The sequence below is a fragment of the Parasteatoda tepidariorum genome, chromosome 8 (assembly GCF_982258835.1).
Source record: "Parasteatoda tepidariorum strain Cologne lab strain chromosome 8, Ptep-v5.0, whole genome shotgun sequence".
In the NCBI taxonomy this organism is placed as follows: Eukaryota; Metazoa; Arthropoda; class Arachnida; order Araneae; family Theridiidae; genus Parasteatoda; species Parasteatoda tepidariorum.
Window position 1 is genome coordinate 24,982,876 of NC_141762.1, and position 27,273 is coordinate 25,010,148.

The 27,273-nt window shown below is 29.8% G+C and overlaps 1 protein-coding gene across 5 annotated transcripts in view; it reads left to right on the plus strand.

Annotated features, from left to right (window-relative positions):
• The window catches only part of LOC107447180 (protein Wnt-5b-like), a 415,322-nt gene that overhangs the window by 347,809 nt on the left and 40,240 nt on the right, over positions 1-27,273 (plus strand). For all 5 annotated transcript variants that reach the window (XM_087168936.1, XM_071180546.2, XM_087168938.1 and 2 more), the window contains 1 exon segment: positions 9,557-9,743. In XM_087168936.1, coding sequence (XP_087025062.1) covers positions 9,616-9,743 — 128 coding nt within the window. In that variant the 5' untranslated portion in view covers positions 9,557-9,615.

Consider the following 27,273-nt stretch of genomic DNA (forward strand, 5'->3'; position numbering starts at 1 on the left):
AATTTTAAAAGCTACGTTTTTCGAGTAAATTTAAATCTAGGAAATAATTTTATTTTTGTTACACCACACGTAGAAAAAAAGTATGGTTAAAACTGCAGGCACTACGGGATCATCAAATAACTCGGTAATTATGGTGATGATTTTGGTGATGGTTAGGTGATGATTTTGGTAAAATTAACAAAAAAATATAGATTTATAATAAGTGATGAAATTTGGTAAATGTGGTAAAATTTGGTACTAATTTAATCATGATAGCTTAGAGCATGGCATAAAAACCCTTTATTCTGTTAAATCTACTTTTCAGTTTTGTAGTTTTTACTAAATGTGTGGTAATAAGAACGATTATTTTACAGATCAGAAATTCCTGCTGACCATTATCATTTGAACCGAAAAAATACTAAATGAATGATTTAAATAACGTATTTATTTTTTTTTATAACCATAATTTTTTTTTTCACTAGAAATGTCATTACCATACAGTACAGTGAGTTCGCAAAAAAAATTTTTTTCTTCGAGCGAGAAAAACATAAGGTATTTTTTTTTTCTTTTTTGAACTTTTGAAAAACTCGAAGGGAATTTTCAATGGTAGTAGTTTATTACGAAAGTGAAGTCCACTTGAAAAACGTAGTGTTTGGGATTTTTTTTTTTTTTTTTTTTACTTTATTATTATTTTTTTCTACTTTGAAATTTGATTTTTTTTAATTGAAAAGTGATAAAAATTTTGAAGGATGCTAAATTCTTTTTGGTGATAAAACTGCGATACAAATTTTGTTCGAAGCGTTTCGGAACGATTGAAGCGTTTATGCGCATCCAATGCTGAGCTCCAATTAAAATGTGAGCCCACGACAGAATCATTCAAAAATTCGGCAAAATTTTCGTTGCAATAAGTTATTATTGTTTATAATAAGATGATTAATTCATCTTGTAACGGTCAGGAAAGGATTGAAGCATAACGCTCCGATTAAAATTTCAACTTCGATTAATTTCTGATTTTAGACAAAAAGTAATTACAATTTTAGATTGAAATAATTTCAATAGGCGATAAATTTTGTTTGAAGTTGTCTGGAAACGATGGATACTAGTATTTTCTGTCATAAAGCTCTTGCTTCCTGTAGAGATATGAGGACTCTAGTTGAATAGAAAGTGGTCGGAATTATGATTCATGATAAATCTTATTTTGCGATAATCTGACTATAAATTGCGCTTGTAGTGCCCAGGAAAAAATATTAGCTTGCATTGTCCTCAGGTTTTTGGCTCTAGTGAAGTTTAGAGTACTCTGTTTAGTAGGAAAATAGTCTAAATTTAAATTACAAGATACAAGCCTAGGAACATAAAATTAATTAAGCAAAAAAACAAAAAAAAAAAAACAGCGTATTAACTTTAAATAATATTACTTTCTTAAATTCTTATACTCTTATTTTTTATACTTTCCAGAAATAAATTAAGGTATATATTTGTATAAACAAGTTTATTTTAAAAAGTACCGGATAAAAATTACAATATAAAGTACCGGCACTTTTGATGAATCATCCATAAAATCCATTTTACCTTAAAATCCCTTTTTACCGTACATTATTAAATAGTGACCTTAACAGTAATATTTATTTAATTAGAGTGATTCAGTGGTTTAATGGTTGTTATTAGTGTAAAAATCACGGCATATCAGATTTTTGTTCCGTTACTTAATCCAATAAAAAGGAATTTTGCGGTAAAAAGTACCGTCACCCAGAGTACCTGTTCTTTTTACCGTAATTTGATTCGGGAATTTTTATAGTGTAAGGGACAAATTATTGTTTATGTTTTTTTAATAATTGAAAGTTGTGACAGATTCTTTACTCAATTTAATATATTTTTGCAAAAAATGTGAACCCGCATATGTTTCTCGACATTCTTTAGTATATTCTAGAATAAAACTTACAACGAACCTATCACAATGAACGTTCTATGTTTAGAGTCGCTTTCAAAGAAAAAAAAAATAGTTCGTAATTTTTTCTACTCAAAGTAAGAATGCGAAAAATTACATTTAGGCAATATAGTATGATTATTACTACTTGGTACTTCTTATTTCCGTCGTACTGAAGCTGCCCAACGGGCTATTGATGACGGTCTGGAAAAAAAAAAAAACTCTGAGGATGATCCGTAGACAACATACATACGTCACATATCATTTTACAGGGAAAGCACATTCGCAAACCATCCATCTGGCAGATCGCGATTTTGATCTGAAGCAGAGCATGAGGAATCTCCGACCCAGTACTTCCTAAGGTATTGATTTGTTTTGTGAACATGGAGGACTTTGTGACCCCGTCAGATTTAGCGTGCACCAGTCACCATTTTGTACACGAGGAGACCTCGACCGGCAGGGATCGAACTCACTTCCTCTGGGACATAGTCCCAACGTCCTTTCAACAAGGCTATTCAGGCCCTGTATAATTATTGTTGCTGTTGTCATTGGCCGTTAAGGCAGAGGGGGTGTGATTGTTCTTATTTCCCAGTTGCGTCATCTATGCTTAGGAATTTGACTTCTGACACACCCGTACGTCACACCCGTTTATAGGGCAGACCCATTCATACAACCATTCATTTATCCACAGATCATAATTTTGACCGGAAGCAGAGAACGATCAATCTCCAATTCAGTGCCCCCAGAGGTATAATTTGTTATGGGAACATGGAGGACTTTGTCCCCTGACAGATTTAACGTGCACCAGTCACCTTTTACTACACAGGGAGTTTTCGGCCGACCGTATTCGAACTCCCGCTCTCACAAATGTGAGTTCAGCGCCCTGCCAACCATGCTATCCCGGCCCCTGTATAATTATTACTTTGTATATATATATATATATATATATATATATATATATATATATATTTATAGTATCAATTAACAACTTCAAAAAACAATTTACTGCATACGTTATTGCTTCAAAATGTATTTTTATTTTAAATTCCATTTATTTCTAAATTTGTATACACTTTTATGTTATGATATTCTCCATTTTCCATTCCTATGGGTAAAAGATCACACGGTAAGACAAGATGAAGACAAATGATGAGAATTAAGTACTTTAAGAGATGAATTGTATTCCCCTTCTAATGAGTCCAGAACACGAATCTAGATGTTATCTCTCATCATACTCATTCAACTAAATGATAAATGATAGCATTCCTCTTTAAACGAGATGAATTAATCTGTATTTATAGACAACTCAATAACACGAAAAAAAGTTATTTTTTTAAGTGCCTGTTATTAGAAAATTAAGGCTTTTTTATTGCTATTTTGTTTTAAAGTTGTATTTACTTCGAAAAGAGTGTGTGCTTTTACCATGAATTTCCCAATTATAATTGAATCTAAACAACGTTTTAATTAATTAAAAATACATATATTTTCTAATTTTAAAGTTGTTAAAGAAATTTTCATGTGTTTCGTCTTAAACATAATTTTTTTTTCAATTCTTTTTTCAAAAGAGAAAACGTGCAAATCAAATAGGAGTTAATAAGCAAATCATGTTTATACTTTGGTCCTTCTTTAAATAAGAAGCAAAGTTAGTTGCTAACATTTTAATTTAAACATACTTTTTTTTTAACGGAAAATATGAATTATTGTTAATTATCTGAAAGAAAATCCCCAATTGAAAAGTTTGACCTATTTTTTATTAACACGCCACTTAGCTTAAATGACAACTCTCCTCGATATGATTCTTTCACCAAAATGGCTGTTTCACAAAAATATTTTTTAAACACTTCAGCACATAAAATGAAATCGTTAACAACTATTTTATCTATCACAATTATAGAGTTTCACAAAGCAACAAAACTTCTGAGTTATTATAATCAAAATAACTTTACCGATTGGAAATTGGAAAATTTGCTTCCATTTCTGTTTGCTACTGTGTGTTAAAAACACGGAAGTTTGCGAAGTAACCAGTGGCCGGTAGACTCTAATAACTTACTAGTCACTTTTTGCAAAAAAAAAAAAAAAAAAAAATAGTGCGTGGAGCCCCTCCGCTCGGAAGAAGTTAAACTTCGCAACCTGCGACGCTAATTGTAGAAGAATGAGCAGTCGTAGAAGGATCACTAGTTCTATTCAACGACTCTTTTTCCTGCTCCGCTTGCTTCCGCGCTCTGTAATCACGGTAATATTGTGAATTTTTCCCTCGTGGACCTCTTGAACCAGTGCTTGTGGTTGCCTCATCGTCTCTCCCTGGAAAATGTATTTGTATTAATAATGTATGTGAATGTAACTTAAGAGAAAACCTAACAATCAATTGATATTCACAAGAGACGTACCTTGACATAACCTTAAATCCGTCGCATTTTCCTGTGGGATTGTTTTCACTCATTTTTTACAATTGTTATCCGCTAAATTTGAAAATAAAAAATTCTACCCTATTAAATTATGAGTGTATCAAAACAAACTAAAAAAATATTTACAGAAAAACAATACTTTTATTATTTTTATGCTAGTGAGAACCAAAACAATATGGAAATGAATGAGGAAAAACTGGATTCACCACGTGATTTCCCGGCCAATAAAAATGTAGCGTTAAACGTCTAACGCAACCTTGTTGGAAGTCGCATAAGAAGTATAACTTCAAAAAAAAAAAAAAAAAAAAAAAAAATCGAATAAGTCGGTCATTGCTATTGATAGGTCCTTTTCATTTAACACCTACTTTTTGCAAACTATTTTTTGCATGGATTAGATTATGTTTTTTCTTCTTCCTAAATCATACTATAAATAATCTACGGCTATAAAAAGTCAATTCAACTGTAAAAATAATATATGTGACAAAATTAATTGAACTTGCTTACTTTAAAGAACTTTATTTAATAACATGTGGGGAGGCAAAATACATATAATACATAAATTACAACTTTGAAGTATGCGAATTGTTAAAGAGCTCTCCTTCCACACGAATCTTTCCACCACAGATAGATGGATTATGAAAGATCAAAATTTTGAAAGGAGACATAGGACATCTTAATGAAAATTGTTTTCCATAGTCTCTTTCTGAATGGATGTACTTTCATCATTAAACCATTTTCCAAATAATAATAATAAATAAATAAATGAAAAAGTAAGCTGTTGTTTATTGCATTTCAGTCGCCATTTTTTTTTGGTTGACTTACCACGTGATGGATGGCGAGTTGTTATTTTGAAGTCTAAAGTTAAACAGTAAAGGCGCTTAGCTTTAGTATTTACAGAGGTAGAAATTATGTGAATGCCATCTTGCTCCTCGAGGTAACACGCTCCACTTTTTTTTAGAGAAAAGCAGTTACATAAAACTTTTAATTTCTAATAAAATTTCAAAATCAGTCTAGAGGTTTCGGACTCGCCTGTAGTTTTTCCTGAATAATGAATAATACAAATGTAGCAGAGCAAATAAATGTATAACTTGCGACAATGATATCAACAGCTAAGAGTTGTTTTTTCCCTGAAAGAGAAAAAGAATTACAAAACTGTCATGGCTGAGCCGAGAAGGCTACAATGGGATGCCTGCAAGTGACGTAGTTCAGTTATCTAGATCCTGGCAACTGTTCTTTCCATTCTATTTCGAGTAAGCCAAACTCGCCAAGTATCAATTCTCTTAGGTGACTCATTCTATATTCTTTTACAAAGATTCTTTCTCCATACATTTCTTACTTATTACTAAGGCAGACACGAATCCATGCAGAACATGAACAAATTAATTATGTATTAAAATTGCCAGGTACACTGAACAAAATATATCACGATTACAATAAAATATGTGAACAAATAATAAATCTAAGTTAAGTAAAAGACGTAGACGCGAAAGAATTATATGTCAACAAAACAATGTGAGATATAGCGCTGTATTTAATCAATTTCTTGTTTATTAACATTCTCACTTATGTGACGAAATTTAGCTCAACTTTAGCACTAAATTTTGCTTATAAGCTATCAACTGGAGCGGACGTCATGTGTGGGTATCTGTGATCTTCTTGAAGTGCAAGAAGTACTCAATTAGGTAAAATATTACATTATATGCTGTGCAAAGGCGAAGTAATAAGATCATTATATGAACAATTAGCATTTGCATTAATGTCTTAAAAAGTGAAACATTTTAATAATAAATCTTTAATAATAAATTCACAATACAAAATATGAGCAGTGGATTTATTTTTACAGAAGATTTTTCTGTTATGTTCACAAAACTACATTTTAAATTTTTCAACAGAAATATTAATAATTATAAATGTACTAAGAAATAATTCTTCGTTAAAGTTATGGTTGATTGAAGAATTAAAAAATGATAATATCAACATAGATTAGTAGCTCACTTTTTTAATATTCTAAAGAGGTTTATGTGTGTGTCGTTTAACATTCAGCCTCGCTACAATTAATTTTTGCTTATTTTTCAGTTACATAATCTTTTTTTCATAGCTGGAAGGGTTGTACTATGAATATCAAAATTCTTAAAACTTTATTAGAAATGTGAAAAGATAAATAAATTTAATAAGACATGATAAGATAATTAAGTTACTCAAAGTTTTGTAATATCATTTAGGAATAGATGAGATAATAAATATGTATCATTTTGAAATTTTAGTTGAAACTTTGAACTTATACTTGGAAACTTTTACTACAAATGTGAAATTATAAATGAAATTAGCATGACTTGATAAGATAATTGAAGCTAGTTATTGTTAGTTTTGTTATCTCGTTTAGGCATAGATGTGGCTATCAAATATTACCCGTTTTAAAATTTTGAAACTGCGAACCCACACTTAGAAACTTTTATTGTAAATGTGAAATGATGAATTGAATTAATACGACATGATACATGATAATTAAAGCAATTTATTCACATTTTTGTAATCACGTTTGGAAATAGAAATGGTCATCAAATATGTCTTGTTTTTAACTTTTAGTTGATATTTTGAACCCACATTTGGAAACTTTGATATGAGAAATGATAAATTAAATTAATAAGGCACGATATAAGATAATTAAAGCAATTTATTTATCGTTTTGTATTCTCCACTAAGTTGTCATTAAATAAGTTTAGTTTTAAGATTTCGTTCGTTTTCATTACGTAAAACTCGAATCGCTTTTTAAATTATTTTCTCATCCTTTTTTTACGATATTAAGAAAATAATTTTCTAAATTTAAAAATACATAAATCAATTAAACTATTTTTTAATATTTCTGATAACTTTTGAATGAATATTTCAGCTAAAACAATTTATTGCATATTAAAATATAGACAGTTATTACACGTAATTTTAATCAAGATCTTATTTTAGAGTTTTTTTCTTGTTAAAAGTCTGGAACAAAGCGTTCGTTACATTTGACATTGGTATTAGTATGTGGTGTATAATAACCGTTGCCATTTCAAAAGATTAAAAAAATTTTTTTTTCATGAAATGTTTTTTTTTTCATTTTGAGGTAATGTTTATCATTTTACTGTTCTTGTTAGTTTAAGTATTTAAGTAATTCTTTTGTAACTAATATAAAAATCTTTTTCTAGATATTATAAATAAAGACTATAAATCTATAAAATTAATTAAAAGTTTGAATTCTCCTCGTGCTTGTCATAAATTTTTTCTTTCATCTGACACCCAACACACTTTTTTTTATTCATTCAGGTAATTTTTTTTCTTGCTACCTGACCATTTTAATGTTAGACCATCATTCGCTAATAAATGTGACTAATATTGTAATCCGATATAATAGTATTATTTTATCGTATTATTAGAAATTATATATATATATATATATATATATATATATATATATATATATATATATATATATATATATATATATATATATATATATATATATATATATATAATAAATAAATAAATACAAGAAAACACTAAGAAAGTTAAGAAAAACAATAAGTAACATTTATTGCGCTTAAGCTGCAAGTAAACAGCACTCATTAGATAAGTTCAAAATGAAGAATAAAACAAAGAAAAATTATAGACATATGAAAAAAAGGGGGTGGGAAATAATAAGTAAAAAAAAAAAAAAAAAAAAAAAACAACAAACAATATTTTATTTTTAAAAAAAAAAAAAAAAAAAAAAAAGGGAATGTTAATTAAAAAACCGGAAAAAAAGCCGGGAAAAAAAAGATATAATCTTTTCTTCAGCCCACACGATTATATCCGCAAAACAGAGTGCTTTCTGATATTGTATCAATAAAGCCAAAGCAAAATATATTAATACAATAGTGTGAGGATTAATAGTGAGTTGTTATGATTTTGCTACTCGCTTTATAGTCCCCCCTTTTTAATGTTTTTTATTTTTATTTTATTTTTTCTTTTTATTTTATTTTATTATCTGTTTTTACATGTTATATTTACTTTTTATGATCTATTTTTACGTAGTTATTTTATAAAAAAAATTTTTTTGAGTGCTCCTCACACTATTGTATTAATATATTTTGCTTTGGCTTTATTGATACAATATCAGAAAGCACTCTGTTTTGCGGATATAATCGTGTGGGCTGAAGAAAAGATTATATCTTTTTTTTCCCGGTTTTTTAATTAACATTCCCTTTTTTTTTTTTTTTTTTTTTTTTTTTTAAATAAAATATTGTTTGTTGTTTTTTTTTTTTTTTTTTTTTTTTTTTACTTATTATTTCCCACTCCCTTTTTTTCATATGTCTATAATTTTTCTTTGTTTTATTCTTCATTTTGAACTTATATATATATATATATATATATATATATATATATATATATATAATGTTTTTTATTTATCCTTGCGAGCATAAAAATTTTTAATGAAAATCACTGATAACTATTACTAATATTTTAATTAAGTAGAAGATATGATCGCATAATATTTTACATTTATTTTTTACGCAGACTTACATTGTAATTACGTGTAATCGTATTCTATTTTACACTCATCTCAGTGAAAATAAAATGAAAAGGAAGCTCCACTGTAAAAATTTTGCGGAAAAAATGATTAAATATCAAATTATTTAATTGTTATTTTACCATATTCAACCAAAACAGTCAAGTAAGCATAAAAAAGATGATATTCAAACTGAAAGAAAAAATTACAAAACTAAGTGAGAGGAAAAATTTTAGTGATTGCTTTTACCTAATTAGGCTTAACAACCACAATTCTATCAGCGTCTAGGCCCACCTTATGAAACCATTTCGTTTCGTGTAGTTGGGTACATACTGTAGTTGAGAAGGCTAATCGGTCAATCTTATGACCGACCGAACAGAGGTTCGATTCCCAGCGTTGATACCATAATGTTTCCTCCATTACTTCAATACATGGAAAGTTTCTAGTGTCCTGCACCCTTCAATCGGAGACCCTAGACTATTAGAAAACGAACCCACAAATATCCTTTTAAGCTTTATTTTAGGTTTTAGAAACTATGCCAGTTGTAAATGATTACAAAACCGTAAAGGTAAAAAAATGTTCCTAACCATAAACTTTCTGAATGATTGGTTGACCTGCTGCCGATTATTTTACCGTAATCTCAAAATAAAAATTCTAACAGTGTAGAATGATGTAAAAAAATATTTAAAGTGTTTTTGTTTATATAAATTTTTATTCCAATAGGTTGATCCATGTATAATAAAGTTACATCCATGTATTGAATAATTGTATATACAAGTGGAATGAAGTGGAATAAAAGACGTAAAGTGGTTGCAGATGGTGCACATTGGATTCCGTTTATCGAAAAAGTTATTCTTCTCACATTATTCCTAACATTCGAAGCATGTGCAACATCGATAGGAACATGGATGTAAGTTAATTTTTCTTATTTTATTGTTCTTTTAAAAACAAAATTTTATTATTTGTGTTTCTATTTTGGATTGCATAATCCAATTATAAATAATTCATAACAGCAAATAAAAATAAATAATTAACTAAACAAGAAATGCTATCTTCTGTAATGAAAGTATTAAATATTTTTGAAAATTGAAATTTGATTACATTTGACCTAATAAGGGATATCAAGTTTTTTCCTCAGCGGAGAGATAATAAGAAATACCACCCCGGAAGAATTAAGTTTTTTTCAACCTAAGTGGAAGAAATGATAGAAACTCTTTTTCAAAAAGAAATACCAGGTGTGAAATCTACATTAAAGAAAATTTCAAATCGAATTACGGTATAAAATACGGGCACTTAAACCGTAATTTTACAGTAATATTTACTTAATTTGAGTGATTCAGTGATTTTACGGTAGTCATTACTGTAAATATTATAGTATATCAGATTTTTTTTCTGTAACATATTCCGGCAAAAATGGATTTCAGAGCAAACAGTGCTAGTACTTTTTATCATAATTTGATTCGGAATTTTTTACGGTGTGCTTTGTTAAAGAATATTACATTTACAGTAGCCAAGCATATTTCCAATCTATTAAATGTATCATTTTTAAGTAAGTGAAAACTAAAATCTAGTAATTGGAAAGAAAAATCAATTTGCATTAAAAAATTTAAAATTTTAGTGCCTTATTATTTCATCTAAATGAGTATTAGTAAATAAAATCGCATTTTATAGTTGTATAAAGAACTATTGAAAAATCGCAATTAATTTTATTTATATATAGTGCTAAATTAACAAATCACTTTCAAAGTATGTATGCTATTAGTGATTTCAAAATTTAAAATAGCATACAAGATTTTATAATCAACTACTGTTGAATTAATAAATATTTCATAACAATAAATATGTTTAATTATTTAATAATATTAAATTGCATGAATAAGTTTGAATACTCAAACTGATTATAAATTATATGGTATATAGATTTGAAAAGGAACAATCAAATAATATGTAGTTATTTCTTTAAATAATAGAGGTGATAAAGTTTCAGCTTTCTAGTACTATATTAATTTTTATTTGCTTAAATTTAAAATATAATAATACTTATTGAAAAACGGTCGTATTGGTTACTCTTACTGCCATCTGCTTCGTTTAGTTTCTTCCATTTTATTCAGATTTTTTCCATTTTATCCAATTTTTTTCAATGTCTTACACAGAGAAAAAATTTGGTAAAATTGCCTTACTGTGTAGTAATGAAATTTCTGGTAAAAAAAGCAACATAATGATAAAATAAAATACATAATAATAATAATAGTAATAAAAACAAAAATTAACTGTACTTAAATCATTCATTTTGTAATTTTTTAGTGTGTACGGTAATGGCTTAACGAAAATTCTGGTTTTCTTAACTTTAGCGAACTTACTCTTAACTTTACCGAACTTATTCTTAACTTTACCGAAATCATTAACAAAGCACTTTGGCAAAATTTTTGTTGTTCCCAGAAAGTCGGAAACTCGGTAAATGTTACCATATCTTGGTAGTTTTGATCATACTTTTTTTTTCACACAGAAGAAAAAACAGTTTTTTTCCCAGACAAAACGCTGATCCTGGACCCAAGTAATTACAGTAGCATATTTCTGTATGACTGAAAAATGTTAACTTACAAATTAAATCAAAACTCATCATACACTCACGAATTTGTATAAGATGTTGACCATTTAATATTCGGCAAATATTGTTTTCAATAATTCTCGCGTAAATAATATAAAATGGTAAATAAATAATTGATTAAGAATAAGAAGATATGAATAAAGAGTGCTGAGATTCACATTTTCTGCATTTTGAAAATGTTCATTAAATTTGAAATAGGTTAAATTCCTCTGTCTTGCTTAAACAATGACATATTTAATTTTCGCTGCACTTAGCCTGATAGATATTGCATGAAATAAATAATGCTAAATATAAGATGTGAAGCATCTGATAAAAGAAAAAAACATGCATCAAATATATTCCAAAATAAATACAAAAAATTATATTTCACATTTATTTAAGATATTTATGCTAAAAATAAAGTTATATCTTTTGCAATTTTGTATTGAATCTTTTGCTTTTTAAACAATGGGAGTTGGCAGGTACGATTATCAAAGTACTATACTACTATGTACTACCAATGTTCTATTATCTTTATCCTTATGGTTTGATACTTTTTGATTCACGTTTCGCTTGTTCAACCTCGAAGTGCTTTAGGGTCCTTTTGTGTTTGTTGATTCGATTTGTGTATCGTCAAACATAGATTTTAGAAGTATTTATTTTCGCTTTCTCAAATTCTTATTACTATCGTAATTCCTGTGTAACTTAAGTTTGACGCAGCATAGCCGCATTCGGATATCTCACTAGCATTTTCTACATTCAATCAAAGTACTGTTTTTAGAAAGGTCTTTGTGCTTAGTAATTGAACTTGAAAAGTATTTAATTACAATAACAACTAAAACAAAAAATAAATTTAAAAAAAAGTAAGTTTTTTTTAACCACAAAAAAAGAAATAATGGTTTTTAACTTCCGTTGAAAGATAATTACGGTTTTTAATTTTCTAGGTGTTGCCAAGATACGCTACGTAAAAGAAAAAATAAAACATCTTAATAAAACACTTTGGGCCTATTTTATTATTTTTTTCTAAAGAAGAATGGTAAATAAACTTTATGGCTATTAGCTACGAAAAAAAAATGTACGTAGGCTGCCGAGCCGATGTAATGACAGGTTTCATGTGTCGCCACAGTTATAAGTCCACCCCTTAAATGATTTTTGATGACTATTTTAAAGCCTCATTTCTTTCACTTTCAAAAGATGGCTCTAATTGGCGTGCGTCGGTGTTAGTGTGTGTTTTTTGAGGCTAATTTGGCGTTAAAGCGGAGTTACCGAAGAAAAAATTGAGATGAATGAGATTTGTATTGGATGTGACGTCTCTTTGTGTGTTTACGCGCTTGTTTAAAGTTCAATTTAGTTTTTCATGTATTGTTTTTTTTTTAAAAGTGACATGTTTTCAATTAATACCACATTTGATTTTTAAGTATTAATTAGTTTTAAATTGAAATAATTTTACACTGAGAAAATAAGTATGATCCAAACTACCAGAATACGGTAGAATTTATCGTGTTTCTGGCTCTATGGGTACAACAAAAAGCTCAGTAATTATTACCGCAGCACTTTGATAAGGATTTTGGTTAAATTAACAATAAAATATGGGCAATAATATGAGATAATTTGGTAAATGTAGTAAAATTTGTTCAATTTATTTACATATCTTGGAACATGGCACAAAAACCATTTATTTGGTTGAATTTACTTTTTAATTTTGTGTTTTTAACTAAATGTAGAGTAAGGAGAACTATAATTTTGAAAACCAGAATTTCCGACAAAGCGTATGAGTGAAAAAATTACCAAATGAATAGTTTAAATACAGCACATTTTGAGCTTTATTACCAGAAATATAAAGTTTTTATTTATTTATTTATTTTTAAACTAGAAATGTCATTACCAACAAGAGGTAATTTTACCAGAATTGTTTTCTCCGTGTACATTTGAGGTTATAAAAAACTAATGAAGAAATATATGAAAAATTTTATAAATCGTTAAACCCAAATGGTTTATTTCCCGTAATTGACATGGTTTTCAAAAAGGTGAACGAAAAGTAAGACACTGGAAAAAAGTTTCGGAAAAAAAAGTACTAGAAAATAAACGCCTCTTTTCAATTTTCTTTTATTTTTGCAATCATACGAATTGAATGTCCAAATTTAATACGTGCTGTAGAATCTAAATAGTATTTAACTAAATATTTATTATAAGGTAATTAAATGTTAGTGCAATTCGATAACAGCGTAATTCAATATTATTAAACTACATTTCTTTTAAAAAAATCATTTATGCAAAGATTAATTTAAAGTTTACAGAAAGAAACTTATACACACTTAAACAGCTCTAACATTTTTGTAATTTCCAATAATTGCACTTATACTAATAAAAATAATAATTTTCATTTTAATAACTTTTTTTAACAAAAAAAAAAATGGTATTCAAATGAAACGCTTCATATTTTTCGATTATACTTTTTACTTGTCACAATATAAAAATTGTATCTAATAGAATTATATTTGATTTCAAAGCATGTAAATTAAACTTTTGTTTGCGCTAATTTCAAATTAATATTTTAAAAATTAATATTTAAAAAAATTAATGTCTAATTAAAAAAGAATTTAATTTCGATGAATATTTGTAATGTTTTTGGAACAAAGTCCTGATTAAGCATTTGTTTTAGAACAGTTTAACAAATTTTTCATTTTTAAAAATATCTTTTAATTTGAGGTAGTTTTGACACGTAATTGAAATTTTCATGAATTTATCTGGGAAAAAGAAAACAATGATATCAATATTGCTTTCTAGTAAATTAATGGACATAAAAACTTATTTTTTTAATATTGATATTTTATTTTGCAACTTAAAAAGCAGGATTCGGATCCATAGTAAAACGTAACAAATCTGTAACTCATGATTTCTGAAATCAAAATAATTAGATTAAAAGCTCAATTCGAGCTTGTTTTTTTAAATTATTATTTAAGGCTAAAGTTTGTTGATAGAAATTTGATTTAAAAAATAATAATAATAACTGTAGCAACCCACCGCCGATTCTCCGACTCTGATTCTCTGAGACATAGTTGTGTTGCTATCCTGCAATAGACATATGTAACAGACTAAAGCATGCATGTATAGAGGAACACTCGTATCGTAATATTTGACTTATCGTGATATTGAAAACTAGTACTACTATTAGCATTATATTTGAAAATTCATTTGAAGAAAACTCATTACATTCTTATATGCGACGTGGAGGTTTATTTAAGTAAAACTCGTACCCCTATACTTTTAAACTCACTGTAACACGTTAATATAGTTGTTTAAATGCAATAAATCTTTTTTTTTTCAATTTATAAATGGTGCTACGAAACTAACGTATTACTAGAACTAATATTTAAACTATTCATTACTAAATATAGACAATTAATTACATTGGTCTCACTGTCACACGTGAATCCACACTGGTGAAGCATTGGTGTTATTTAAAAGCAAGGAAACGTATTTTCGATGTACTTAATTTCTTAGAAGAAATAAAAGAGGAGTTTGGCAATTGGAAATATTAAAGAATTAAAAAATTGCAAGTATTTATTTGATCACTTCGCATTTCTTAAATTAAATAATCGCCGTCGAAAAAGGCATGAAAAGTTGAAGGTTAAATGATCAAATTCTAAAAAAAGTTTTTGGAATAACAAACTGGTTCGTGTAAATATGAATAAATATATCTCAATTATGCCCTTCTATTTAATGTAAGCCAATTTCTTATTCAAATCCATTTTGAACGTAGGTGTAAATTAAGTTCTCCTGCAAACCTCGTCTCCTTAAATTGTGAAGCAGTTACTAAAAATCCAAAGTAGTTTGTAGTCACTACATTTAAAAAAGTAGTTATAGTTAACTATAATTGTAAAAACGTTGTTTTGGTTGTAGTAAACTACCAAAATAATGCAGTTTTTCCGACCACTGTGTTAATAATATTTCTCAATGTTAATAATAATAATTTCTAAAACCCAACAGATGGCGCTTCGCGCATCAATGTAAAAGGATTAATTGTAATCAGTTTCCTCTATGGCACAGTATCATGAACATCTTCCTTGTTTTCGTTATTAAATATATTATGTTAAAGGCGTTTGTAATGATTTAAAGTCCCGAGATCATCGTATTTAACACACTAGTTGAGACAATGCTTAGTAGCATGATTTCCCGTTTTGGCAATTAAACAGGCAGTCTTGATCAAGTGATAATGGGGACTGTTAAATCGTTTTTTTTTTTTTTTTTTTTTTTTTTTTTTTTTTTTTTTTTTTAAATCTAAGGTTAATGCAAGTCATTTATGACCTGAAGCAGAAAATAGAGATGTATCAACAAAATTCAACCACATTTATGATAAACTGCCTCTGAAAATTTCGACACTTTATGAATCATCAATACAAAAAAAATCACAATTTTCAATAAAAAATCTGTACTTTATTTCTTGCGTGAATGTTAGGGACCCTAGTTTGATTAACACGAAACTTTCAAACATCATTTGCATGTTACAGTTACAGGTGTGTTCAAATCTTCTAACTAAATTTTAAGCTTTTCAAAGTATCTGATCTTCTCAAGTATAAGCTTTCCCAAGAATTAACAAATATTTTGAAATCCCACGCTCTTTTTAAGCTTCTTACCTTACAAGGCCCTGAACCGTTTCTTTTTATCTTTTGCCGCTTTTTACATATGGAGTTTTTACGTTATATAAACAAAAAGAAAGAAGAAAAAAAAAGGCAATATCACCACCCCTCGTTGAATATTCCACCTTTGAATGGGGAGTTTTATACCGCAGTGGGAGAGTGTTGTTTGCCATCCATTTACCATCGATACCGCTGAGTTTGAAATGTGGTTGTTCCTTGCACAAGGCGTGCCGACAACCTCGCCTGTCACAGGATATAGATTGACGAAAGACTTGGCTGGGAAGGCACCCCATTAGACTTTTAGAATGTCTGGAAGAAGATAGTGAGACTTCATCGAGAATTGGGTACTATCAACGCTTTTTATGTTGACGCCTTTTCGAGGATTTTTTTCTTCTTTCCTGAGTTGGAATTGGGTCGTGCAGCATTTATCACAGATGGTCCCATCATCACTTTTACAGGTTGATAAAATTTCACGAAAATGGACATTTTGTTCGAAATATTGAGAAGAGTGTTTTAAAAATGCAATATAAAACCCTGTCTGTCTCTGTTGTTAAGATATCTGAAATTTTTGCAGCGTTCTTCGTTTTGGGAAACGTGATTTATTTCTTGGGAAACGTGGTTTATTTCCTTACACTAAATGCACGATTATTTAGAAGGAAATATGCTTCCACACTAGGGATCGTTCACCAATTCTGGTGGAATTGAGGCAATTATTCACCAGGAAATCTTTGTACTCGTTTCGTTATTTTCAAGCGCTTTTTTGTATTAAAGCGTGCTCAGATTTAAACTTGTAAAAATATGGTTTTTTAGTACTGTATTAATTAAAAAAATCCTATAAATTAAACTTAGGTGTTAATTAAAAAAATTCAAGAGACTTGCCGATGTTTGAAATGAGGGTACATTTTTTGTAGATATAGATATGAAGGATATACATGCTTTGAAAATTATTTTAAAGGTAGCTGGTTGCTAGAATACTTACATAAAAATGGATCATAATTTAACGAATAACTATGTACTTATTTCATTAAGAGGACAATTTTCCGCTGAACATCGCATAATCTTCCTCAAACTCTCGCTGTGTTTCGCAGGAAAAAAAAACTAGGGGTACTGCATAACTTCACTAAACCAGAGCTAAAAGCAACTTAATAATTTTAATATTTTTTTTTCTTCACCTTTTGCTTACAGCTGGTACAACATGTGGACCACATGTGATGGTCCACTGTAATATGGTACACAGTAAGCAAAGGGTAAATCATTTTAATTAATTTATATTTTATTTCAGCTCTGTAGTTGGTGTGAACCGGGACCATAATTCGCACCAACAAGCCAATGTTGAGATTCGAACTTAAGTCACCTCAATGGAGGGTGAGCGCTGTATCCCCTGAGCTTTCGCGGTACATGTAACTATTTTTAAGTATAATTCTAATTAAATGATGATTTTAACTATCTTTTCGCAGTGGCCCCCACTCCCGCCTCTGCCTTGCTTTGAATAATCTAAATTTGCCAAAGGTTGTTCGAAATTTTTAAGGTTTTTTTCAGTAAGCGGATTGACAAAGAATTTTAGAAATTTTTCTGTCTCTCTAACTAATGTAAACACTACGAAATACTTTAAAGTTTTCGAAACAATATTTTTGTTTCAGAGACGAAAACGGGGAAGTATATTTAGGGGAGACAGATACGTAAGTGAGCTTGGAATGGATATCGATGACAACTTTTACCATTCCCTCTTATCTTGTCAAACATTTGTTGCGTATGCACCAGTTAGTAGAGGGGAAAAAAGTGTCTCATTTACGTAACAGCGAATCTACTTCCTTGAGGGGAAGGAAGAAGAAAAAGAAAAAGAAAAAAAAAAGCGACCCTCTAAAATAAAACTTGAAATTCAAATCTATCTTCCAGCCTCCAGTCCATCAACCTGTTGACGTGCTTTTTGTCAACGATTTTCTGGCATATCTCCCTAAAACTACTTTCAGCTATGTTAAAAATTCAAGTCTCGTTGTTAATCGTGTAGCCAGAATAAGAAAACGAATGTAGTTGAAACATTTTTAACATCGGATACAACCACAGCTGTTTTGAGAGTTAAATAAGGCTAGACTAATTAGAGTATTTGCATTTTAAAAAAAAGTGCTTGGAGTTTTCAATTTAATGGTACCGACAAATAAAAATTTGCATTTGTTCCCAAACTTAAATATTTTAGTTGCAGAATATATTACTTATTTTTTTAAAATTTTTATTATTTCATAAATAGATAAATATATTTTTCAGCAAATGATCTTGATTATATTTTTTAACTGAGCCCTTTTATCCGATGTTGGAGTTTACGCTTTGTTTTTATTTTTTTATTTTTTAAGGCACATTTTTATTCACTTTTTCAATTATTTGCATTTAAATAGTGAAGGTTCTTTAAGTAGTCTTGGATTTAAATTGTAAAGGATTAGTGATGTTGTTGTTGTATCTAATGCTACTTACCACACGGGCAAGCCTGCTTGGTGAAACCGAGCAAATTTAAGGCAGAGTGTGCGTTTCTTGTTTTTCAGTGACGCCATCTATGGCCAAGAATTCTACTTCTGCCACACCATGCGTCGCACCCATTTATAGGGCGGACCCATTCATACATCCATTCATCCATCCACAGATCGTAATTTTGACCTGAATCAGAGAACGATCGATCTCCAATCCAGTATCCCCAGAGGTATTGATTTGTTATGGGAACATGGAAGACTTTTGTGACTCGACAAATTTAACGTGCATCAGTCACTTTACTACACGGGGAGTCTTGGACCGTCGGGGTTCGAACCCACGAACTGTCGGACATGGGCCCAGTGCTCTACCGGCCAGGCTACCCCGGCCTGGATTTGTGATACATGGCTTAATTGGTGTTGGAACCAATGTTCTCCGATGGGATGCCTGCAAGTGACATAGGGTGGGTATCTCGATCATGATTGGTTGTTGAAAAATAGCATTTGTTTACGTTACCAACTGTCCTTTACATTCTATTTTAAATAACCCAAGCCCGTCAAATATCATTTCTCTTAAGTGACACATTCTATATTCTTAGACAAATATTATTTCACAAACATTTCAATTCCTTCACTACATATTTTTCACTTAACATAAACACAGGCATGACTGTTTTAAATTAACTTCATGTTAATTAACATTCCAACCTTTGTGGAGAAACTCAGCTCAACTTTAACACGCCTTTTTGCTTATAAACGATCAGCTGGCGCTGACGTAATAGGTCGCATGTTTGGTATCCTTGATCTTCTTCTGGAATCGCTAGTAGCCAATTATGAATTTTTAGCTGTGAAAAGTGGAAAAGATGCTATTTTTATAGCTGCCGTAAACTTGCAACAACTATTCGTGACTGTTAGTTTTAGTTAAACCTATTTTTATCGGAAGTTCTCTATCTAATAATAAAAATGGTGCAAAACAACAATATTGAAAAAAACCCACAGTTTTATGAAACTCTAAAAGCATTTATGATCTAATTTAGTATTTAAATACTTACTCCCACGCTGCATTATCTGGACTCATGAAAATTTGCAAAAATTAAAAATTATTCATTGATTTTAATAATTTTCTGTTAGGTGAAAAAAATCTTGCTAAATTGGGGAGTTTTAAGGGAATATTATAACTTTTAAATTATTTCAGTCATTTTTTCGTTTCAAAGCCCAAAAAATAGTAGATAAAAAATAAAAATATAAGAAAAATAAAGTTGTCTCACATTGTAGTTAGAACGTTTTGAAAACGTTTTTATTGACTGGAAAATCACGTGGTAGAATCATCCAGTTTTCCCTCACTGATTTCCAAATGTTCTAGTTGACATCAGCATAAAAATTAATAAAAGCCATAAAGGTATTGCTTTCCTGTAAAATATTTTCGCATGCCTAATTGCGTTTTCAGTTTTGATTGCTTTCTAAATCTAGAATATTAAACTTAAAGAGTTATTATAACGTAATTCTATGACATTGACTTATTACGATACATTTTAAAATAAGCTTATTTGAATCGGTGCCTAAACTTATTCAAGTTTTACAATCTGCATTATTTTTTTAAATGTTAATTAAATTAATATGCTATTATAAATAGCCATTAAAGAGATTCGTTAAATGATGTAGAACTTAAAGATGAGCTTCATGCACAATGTCATACTGCATGCGAAATTGTATTTAATATATCACCCTAATTGGTAAGCAAAAATATTAAATTACGGTTCTTAACTCACCGAATTTGTTATAGCACTAAAACTTAAGGTTTAAATGTTATTTTAAAAATGATTTCTGAGTTAAATTATTTACGTTTACTAATAGATCCTAACAGAACACGGATAGAAATGTTTGGATGTGGAAAATGCAAGCAAACACAATTTTTTTATATTGCAAAGCAAACATAAAACAATTGCGTAGCAATTATGGGGATGGGATTGCAAGCGACAGCGTACAGATGATAGAACCCTCTAATATAGCTTAAAATTATGACTTAAATGGTGGCTTTTTTGTTTTCCTTGTAGTGAGATCTTCGAAAACGTTTCAGGGGAAAATGGAAAAAGCAGACCAGTGCAAAATTTGAATTTATTTCACAAAAAAGTAGTTTGTTATGGGTTATTCAGATAGTATTAATATATTTTCGAAATTTCAACTGAAATAGTAGATTAAGTAATGCACTGCAGCTTAAAAATTCAATTAAGGCCCAGCTGTTTCTGAAGTTAGCGTTCGAAATTAATCTTTGTCATCATTTGAGTTTGCTAAACATAGAGTTCCTTCTCCGTGTGTTGTTATTTTATTCTCAGTCTTTTCTTTTATCTTGAAGCGTCTTTGTGTGTGAGAGAGAAAAAAAAATCTGCGATTTTTTATTTCAGCATATAAATCATGTTGTATATTGAATTACGTTTAACTTCAAGTTTGTGATTTTATCATTCAGAAATTTTATAACTAAAATATAAGGATGTTAAGAACTTTGTTTTCGCCTAAAAATAGTTTTTATCTTTCTCTCAATTTTCATTTTAACAAGACTAAATATAGAATAGAGGAGCCAAATTAGCATAATTTGATATGTTTTTCTTTTTTTTTTTTAAAAAAAAGTAAAGGAATATGTGTAAAGACATTTTTAATATTGTCTTCGCACGAATTTTATCATTTTAAAACTTTTCGTATACCTTGTATGCGTCGTAGGCTAGTTGGAAAATCGCTTTTGCATTAAACCTTGTAGACGTCATTTTAAAGTGGCGTCAATTTGCAAAAAAGACAGGCTTTCCAATTAACCTATGACGTATATATTCCTACCAATTAGCCTATGGCATATATCCAATTAGCCTATGACTAATGCTAGATGAAAGTATATGAGTTTAGTTTTTGAATTTTAAATATTTTAATTGATTTTTAAAGGATTTAAATGAATTGCTGCCGTTGTAAACAAAGGCCAAGATTAGACTACCATGCCATTAGCTCTTCAGCTCTATAATACTTTTTAGACAATCATTAAAATTTCGATCTTGAATATTAGCTAGCATAGTGATTACTTTATCGTGGAAGTTCTATTTAGTTAATAGAGTGTGAATAAGAATTCAAACAAAGCTTAAAACCAAATATTTTTATCGCAACATCTCATTTTGTAAGATGATAGACTTTCTTGGAAATCAAAACTGAACCTCGAACAGAATTATGATCAAGAATGATGCAAAGCATATTTTCTTAACTTTCTTGCAGGGCAAGAATAGCCACTACATCAACCAGACTTCAAATCTGCGGATTTTTCAATCTGGTCTATCTTGGAGCCTATTTGAACCTAATAAGACTTTGCAATTCTTAAAAATTTTTTTTTTTTGCATGAAGTTGAAAAATGTCAAGTAAATTGCGGCTTATGGTAGACTTTATATTAAGGCTAATTGATAGTCACTTTAAAATTTTTTAAAATGATAGTGATACTATTATTTCATAATTCTACTATGGTAATTGAAACCTTTTTTAATTTATTTAGGAGAGCTTTTCTCTATCTCTCTATTTAAAAAAAAAAAAAAAAAGTAGGGAGAAACGTGATTTTTAAGTTGGTAATAAAATGTTAACTGTGTGTTGTGAAGCTCTTAAGAAAAATTTTGAAGACATTTTACAAATTATTTACGAAATGGTTTTAGTGAGAAACATACAATTTTCATGTGGGCAATAACATGTTTATTGTGTGCTGTTTTTAAGAGGAATTTGGGAGGCATTTTTCAACCAATTTAGCGAACGTTTTTAATGAAAAACATCATAGTTTCTATGTGGGCAATAGCATGTTTACTGTGGGCTGTTTTTAAGGGGAATTTCGGAATCATTTCTCAACTTATTTCGGGGATCATTTCTGGCAAAAAACATTAAGGTTTCCATGCGGACAACCGTAACATATTCACTGTGTGTTGTTTTAAAGTAAAATTTCGGAAGCATTTTTCAACTTATTTCGGTGTTCATTTTTGGCAGAAAACATTACGGTTTCCAAGTGGACAACCGTAACATATTCACTGTGTGTTGTTTTAAAGTGAAATTTTAGAAGCATTTTTCAACTTATTTTGATGAGCGTTTTTATTGAAAAATTATTTCCATGTATGTAATAATATGCTTACTGTTTATACGCTGTTTGTAAGAGGAATTTCCGGTAGCTTGCTAAGTATTTACCAGGAAACAATACTAAGGATTAATTTGATGCAAAAAATGTCCGCTTTTGAAAAAGAGAGCCGTATCACTTTATTGCTCGAAACCTTTCTGTTATTCCTATAATTATAAAACATAATTATAAAATGTTATAAATAAAAATGTCAGTTAAATGTAGGAACTCTTCTCTGCGAAATATTTACTTGCTGATATTTTGTCAATTTTAGCTTACAGCCACAAAATCAATTTTTTTTTTCTTTTTAAATTAAAGTGATTCCAGTTTCTTGTAAGATTAAAGAGCTTTCAACTCGCGCAATTAATCTTCCTTTTCTTTTTATCCGCTTTCTTGGTGAAGAAATATGAGGCTTTATGAATATTTCATCGCGACCGATTAGAGACTTGCACACCATTTCATGAAATATCACTTACCCGAATGATATAACCAAGCCGAATTCGAAATAAATTCTATTTGGATTGTGTTGTAATCGGGCACTAAGTGTTTTTCACACTTGCATGGGGCCAAAAGTTTCCTTACCTCCTGTCACTGCGTTCGTAATTATCTGAAAAGAAGAGAGAGAGAGAAAAAAAAAACTAAATAGTTTTTTCTGTGCATCGTTTGTAATCTTCTCTCCGACACTGGGGCTCTTTGGGGTATCCGGAACCAAAAGAAAGGTTATATTATGTCGCAACTGAAAGGAAAAGGTAAAAAATATGATGGTAAATGACAGGTCTGGTATTTACTTTTTTTTACATGCTCAACACCCACTTCTTAATACTGTTGACTATATGATACTAGAGTATTTAGTGTCAAATAGGCGGATCTATAGCAGGTCGGGGCAACTGTGATCCTTAAGGCCACGGAAAAAAAAAATAAAGATGGTGTATTAGGAGAGAAGGTATAATTTTTACGAATCATTCATCAAAAACATTAATTTTTTATAAATTTTTTTTATTCATATCAATTGTAATAATTTCGAAATAAAAAAAAATAAAAATTGAAGAGTTTATAGTGGATGAAGGTCCAAACTGAAATTTTGTTAAAAAAATATTTCACAAAAAATTTTTCACAAAATTTTTTTTTTGTCTAGTTTTATTTAGATATGCATTAGTGATCAATTTTGCTTAGCCATTAAATTTCGAAGATCTCTATGGATGGAGATACTAAATGATTGTCTTTGATTGATTTTGAAGTGGAGAAAGGTTTCAAGCGCATTCGTCAGTAAATAGTCTACGAGTTATCTTTAAAAAAAAAAATCTTATTTTAGCTTCATTTAGCTATGCAACAATGATTAACATTGCCAAGCTTTAAAATTGTGAAGCTCTCTGTGAATGGACTGTCTTTGCTTTTGAAATGGGGGCATGTTCCAAGTGCATTTATCAGTAAACAGTCTATAAGTTACCTTAGAAAAAACCTGTCTTTTATCAACAAATTAAATCACGTAGTGCTAACGATAAGACATGAACATTTTAAATAAGTGTTAAAAAAGTAATAGATTTTCCAAATTGAAAGCTTTCAGACATGATCTTTATTTTCTTTCATCCAAGTATAAACTTTAAAAACTAATTCACAAATAATTCACTGAAATAGTTACTGAGAACCGTAATCCACTTCCAATTTTAAAGCTAAATTGCTGTTACCAATCCCGCATAAATAGTTATGTCGCACTGCAAAATTATTATTATTTTTTTTACGTTTTCAAGTTAAATTTGTTAAAAAAATTAAAAGAGCTCAACTTTTGCACAGTTCTGATTACTCAAAACTTAGATTAATATGTCTTAAAAAAATAGCAAACGATTTTAAAATTACGAAAAAAATATTTTTGGATAAAAAAAATAAATTATTTTTATATAAATTTTTTTAAAAATAAATTTATTTGTAATTTAATGAAAATTAAATGTTATTTTTAGCATAATTTTTACAGCAAATTACATTGCAAAGTTTTCCTATGATACATTAATGTAGTAAATAAGCTCTTTTTTTTAAATCCTGTGTGAATTTTATTGACAGCAGTGATTCGTATATTATGAATTTTATTGGTATTAAAAGCATGTAATATTAGTTTACCTACAACTATTGAAGCAGTTTTGTTGCACTGAAAATAGGAATACTTTAGTGGAGGAATATAGGTATATGAAAGAATCATCTTTTGAAGATATAGATACAGCAGGAAGATACTTACATATTATCGCTCTTTACTGAAAACCGTTTTTTGAGAATGAACGTGTATCATCGAGCATTAACAGACAATTAATGTTCCATGTTACAGTGCTACTACTAAAAAGTATCTAATGCACTAGGGTTAAAATGCAAAATTAATTCTATAGTGTAAGAGCCTGTTAGATGAAAGTAGTATGCTCTTAATTTCGAATATTCGAGAGTTTTCATGATGTCACTTGAGCTCTTTTTCTACATTCTTCATTCAGTACATTAAAAAAATTTATGCAAAGTTAACAAAAAAAAAAAAAAAAAAAAAAAAGCGCTTTATACGCGGCACCCCTATTGTGGCCGAAAAAGATGGTGGACTCAGCTAAAAGCACAAGCGAAGGTTGTGTGCTGACGAAAAAGAGAAAACAGAAGCCTTCGATTGGCTGTAATGCCAACTGAACAGATTGGCTGTTCAAGCATGGATGGGTTTGAAAAAAATTCCATTAATGAGTTTTTAAGTTCTTTGTTGAAGTGTACTAATCTTAGTTAAAGCCGAATGAATACTTTATTATGTTTTATACTTTCTGTTTTGTCCTGAAATTGTTCATGAATTACCATCGTGTAAGTAAGATCATTACCTACCATTAAAGCTTAAGTATACATTTTGGTACCACCCCATATTAGGACTCGCACTAGGTGTTATTTTGGTACAACTCCATGTTTGGACTCGCACTTGGTACAATTTTGGTATCACCTCGTATTAGGACTCGCACTTGGTACAATTTTGTTACCCCCCTTAATAGGACACTTTTTCTTGATTTCGCACTTTTGTCAATGTTTTTATTTTTTGAGATTTCACCGCAGTGCTTTTGAGTTTTATTAATTCTGCTGATCCCTAATGGTTTTCACTGGTTACGTGCGCATCAGATATAATAATATTGAAAGTCATAATATTTGTCTTATTCCAATCTTAAAAAGAAAGTCTCGTTTACCTTACCTTGAATTTCAATACCGTGAATATTTTCTGCAACCTTAAGGTGTTTAATCGAACCTTATTTATATTTACGTTTAATTATAGCATCGTGTAATTAAGTTTAGGATGGTTTAATTTGCTCGATAATGAGTCTGTTTCACGACAAGAACCCTCTGGAGCCCGCTCAAAATATCTTCAACGTTTGAGAAGTTTATCGTTTAACGGTTAATGGCTGTTAATCTTTTAACTGTTAGTTTTTCAAAAGAACATTCTTACTGAATGAGATATGATTGTTCTGCTTTAAATATGCCAATCAAATTTTCAGTTTCTAAATGTATATTTTATATGAATAATTATTTGATAAAAAAGTGACAAAAATATTGACATTGGAAATTTTTTTATTATTAAAATGAGGAGTTTGTTTTCAAAGCATTTGAATTCTGCACAAAACCGTTTATTTATTACAAAAAAAAAATAAAGAAAGAATGTCTCCTCTCTTCTCTTAAGATGAAAACAGATTGAACTTTTCAGTTCGTTTTCGAACGGCATGGTCGAAACAATTTGGAGCGGGCCCCAAATACTGCGTATTGGGGAAATGACCTAATATGATTAGAAATTGGTATCTTATTGTGATTGCTACATGGCTGAACGATATTTATGGTTTAATACGATCCACAATTTCTATCAAGTGCACAGTTTTCGAAAAGTCAACAAGCGTTACGAAATAGTAAAAACCAAGAATTTCAGTAATATTACACTAGTCCACATTTGCCAGAAATCGTGACGACACTGTAATTCCAAACAGCAGACGACATCAAATATTCGAAAAAGGACTGTCAGAGACAATTGCAGTTTGTTCTGCTCGCCATACTCACCTGTGAGCCTTGTTTCTCTTCGTGCCGAAGATGGGAAGCCCGGCTATGACTACTTATAGCTAATTACTAGAGGGTGGAACAAGGGTACTGGAGTGGTACCAGCGTCCCCCCTTCGAATGATAGATGGCCAATGGGCATAATTCCATTATTCCGAATCCGTGCACCACAAATCTCGTTACTGGCCTCTGACAAACGTATTGCTTCAGCTCCAATTATATGGAGAATCCCCCCTTTTCATAAGCGGTGTGGGGGGGGGGTTATATCTCTGGTAATGAGGGTACTCCATAGGACTTATACAATTGTGATAAACGCCGACCGGGGAATAGGGGGGATGAGAATTTGAAGTGGGACCTCAGGGATGTGAGGACGCATCTTCAAAAATCAATAATCTTTCGCTTCCTCTTCAATTTACGAGTGGGCTTTAGAATAGTGCCACTTAGTTCTAGAACTTTTTGGGAGAATGAAGCGGCGAATTTTTTTTTCTTCTTCTTCTTTCAGAGTTAGCTCCGAGATTTTCGAAGTCAAATGAGATTTTCTGAATGATGAAGTTCTTAATTTATCTAATATTCTTTTAATTTAATTTGCCTGCCTGAATT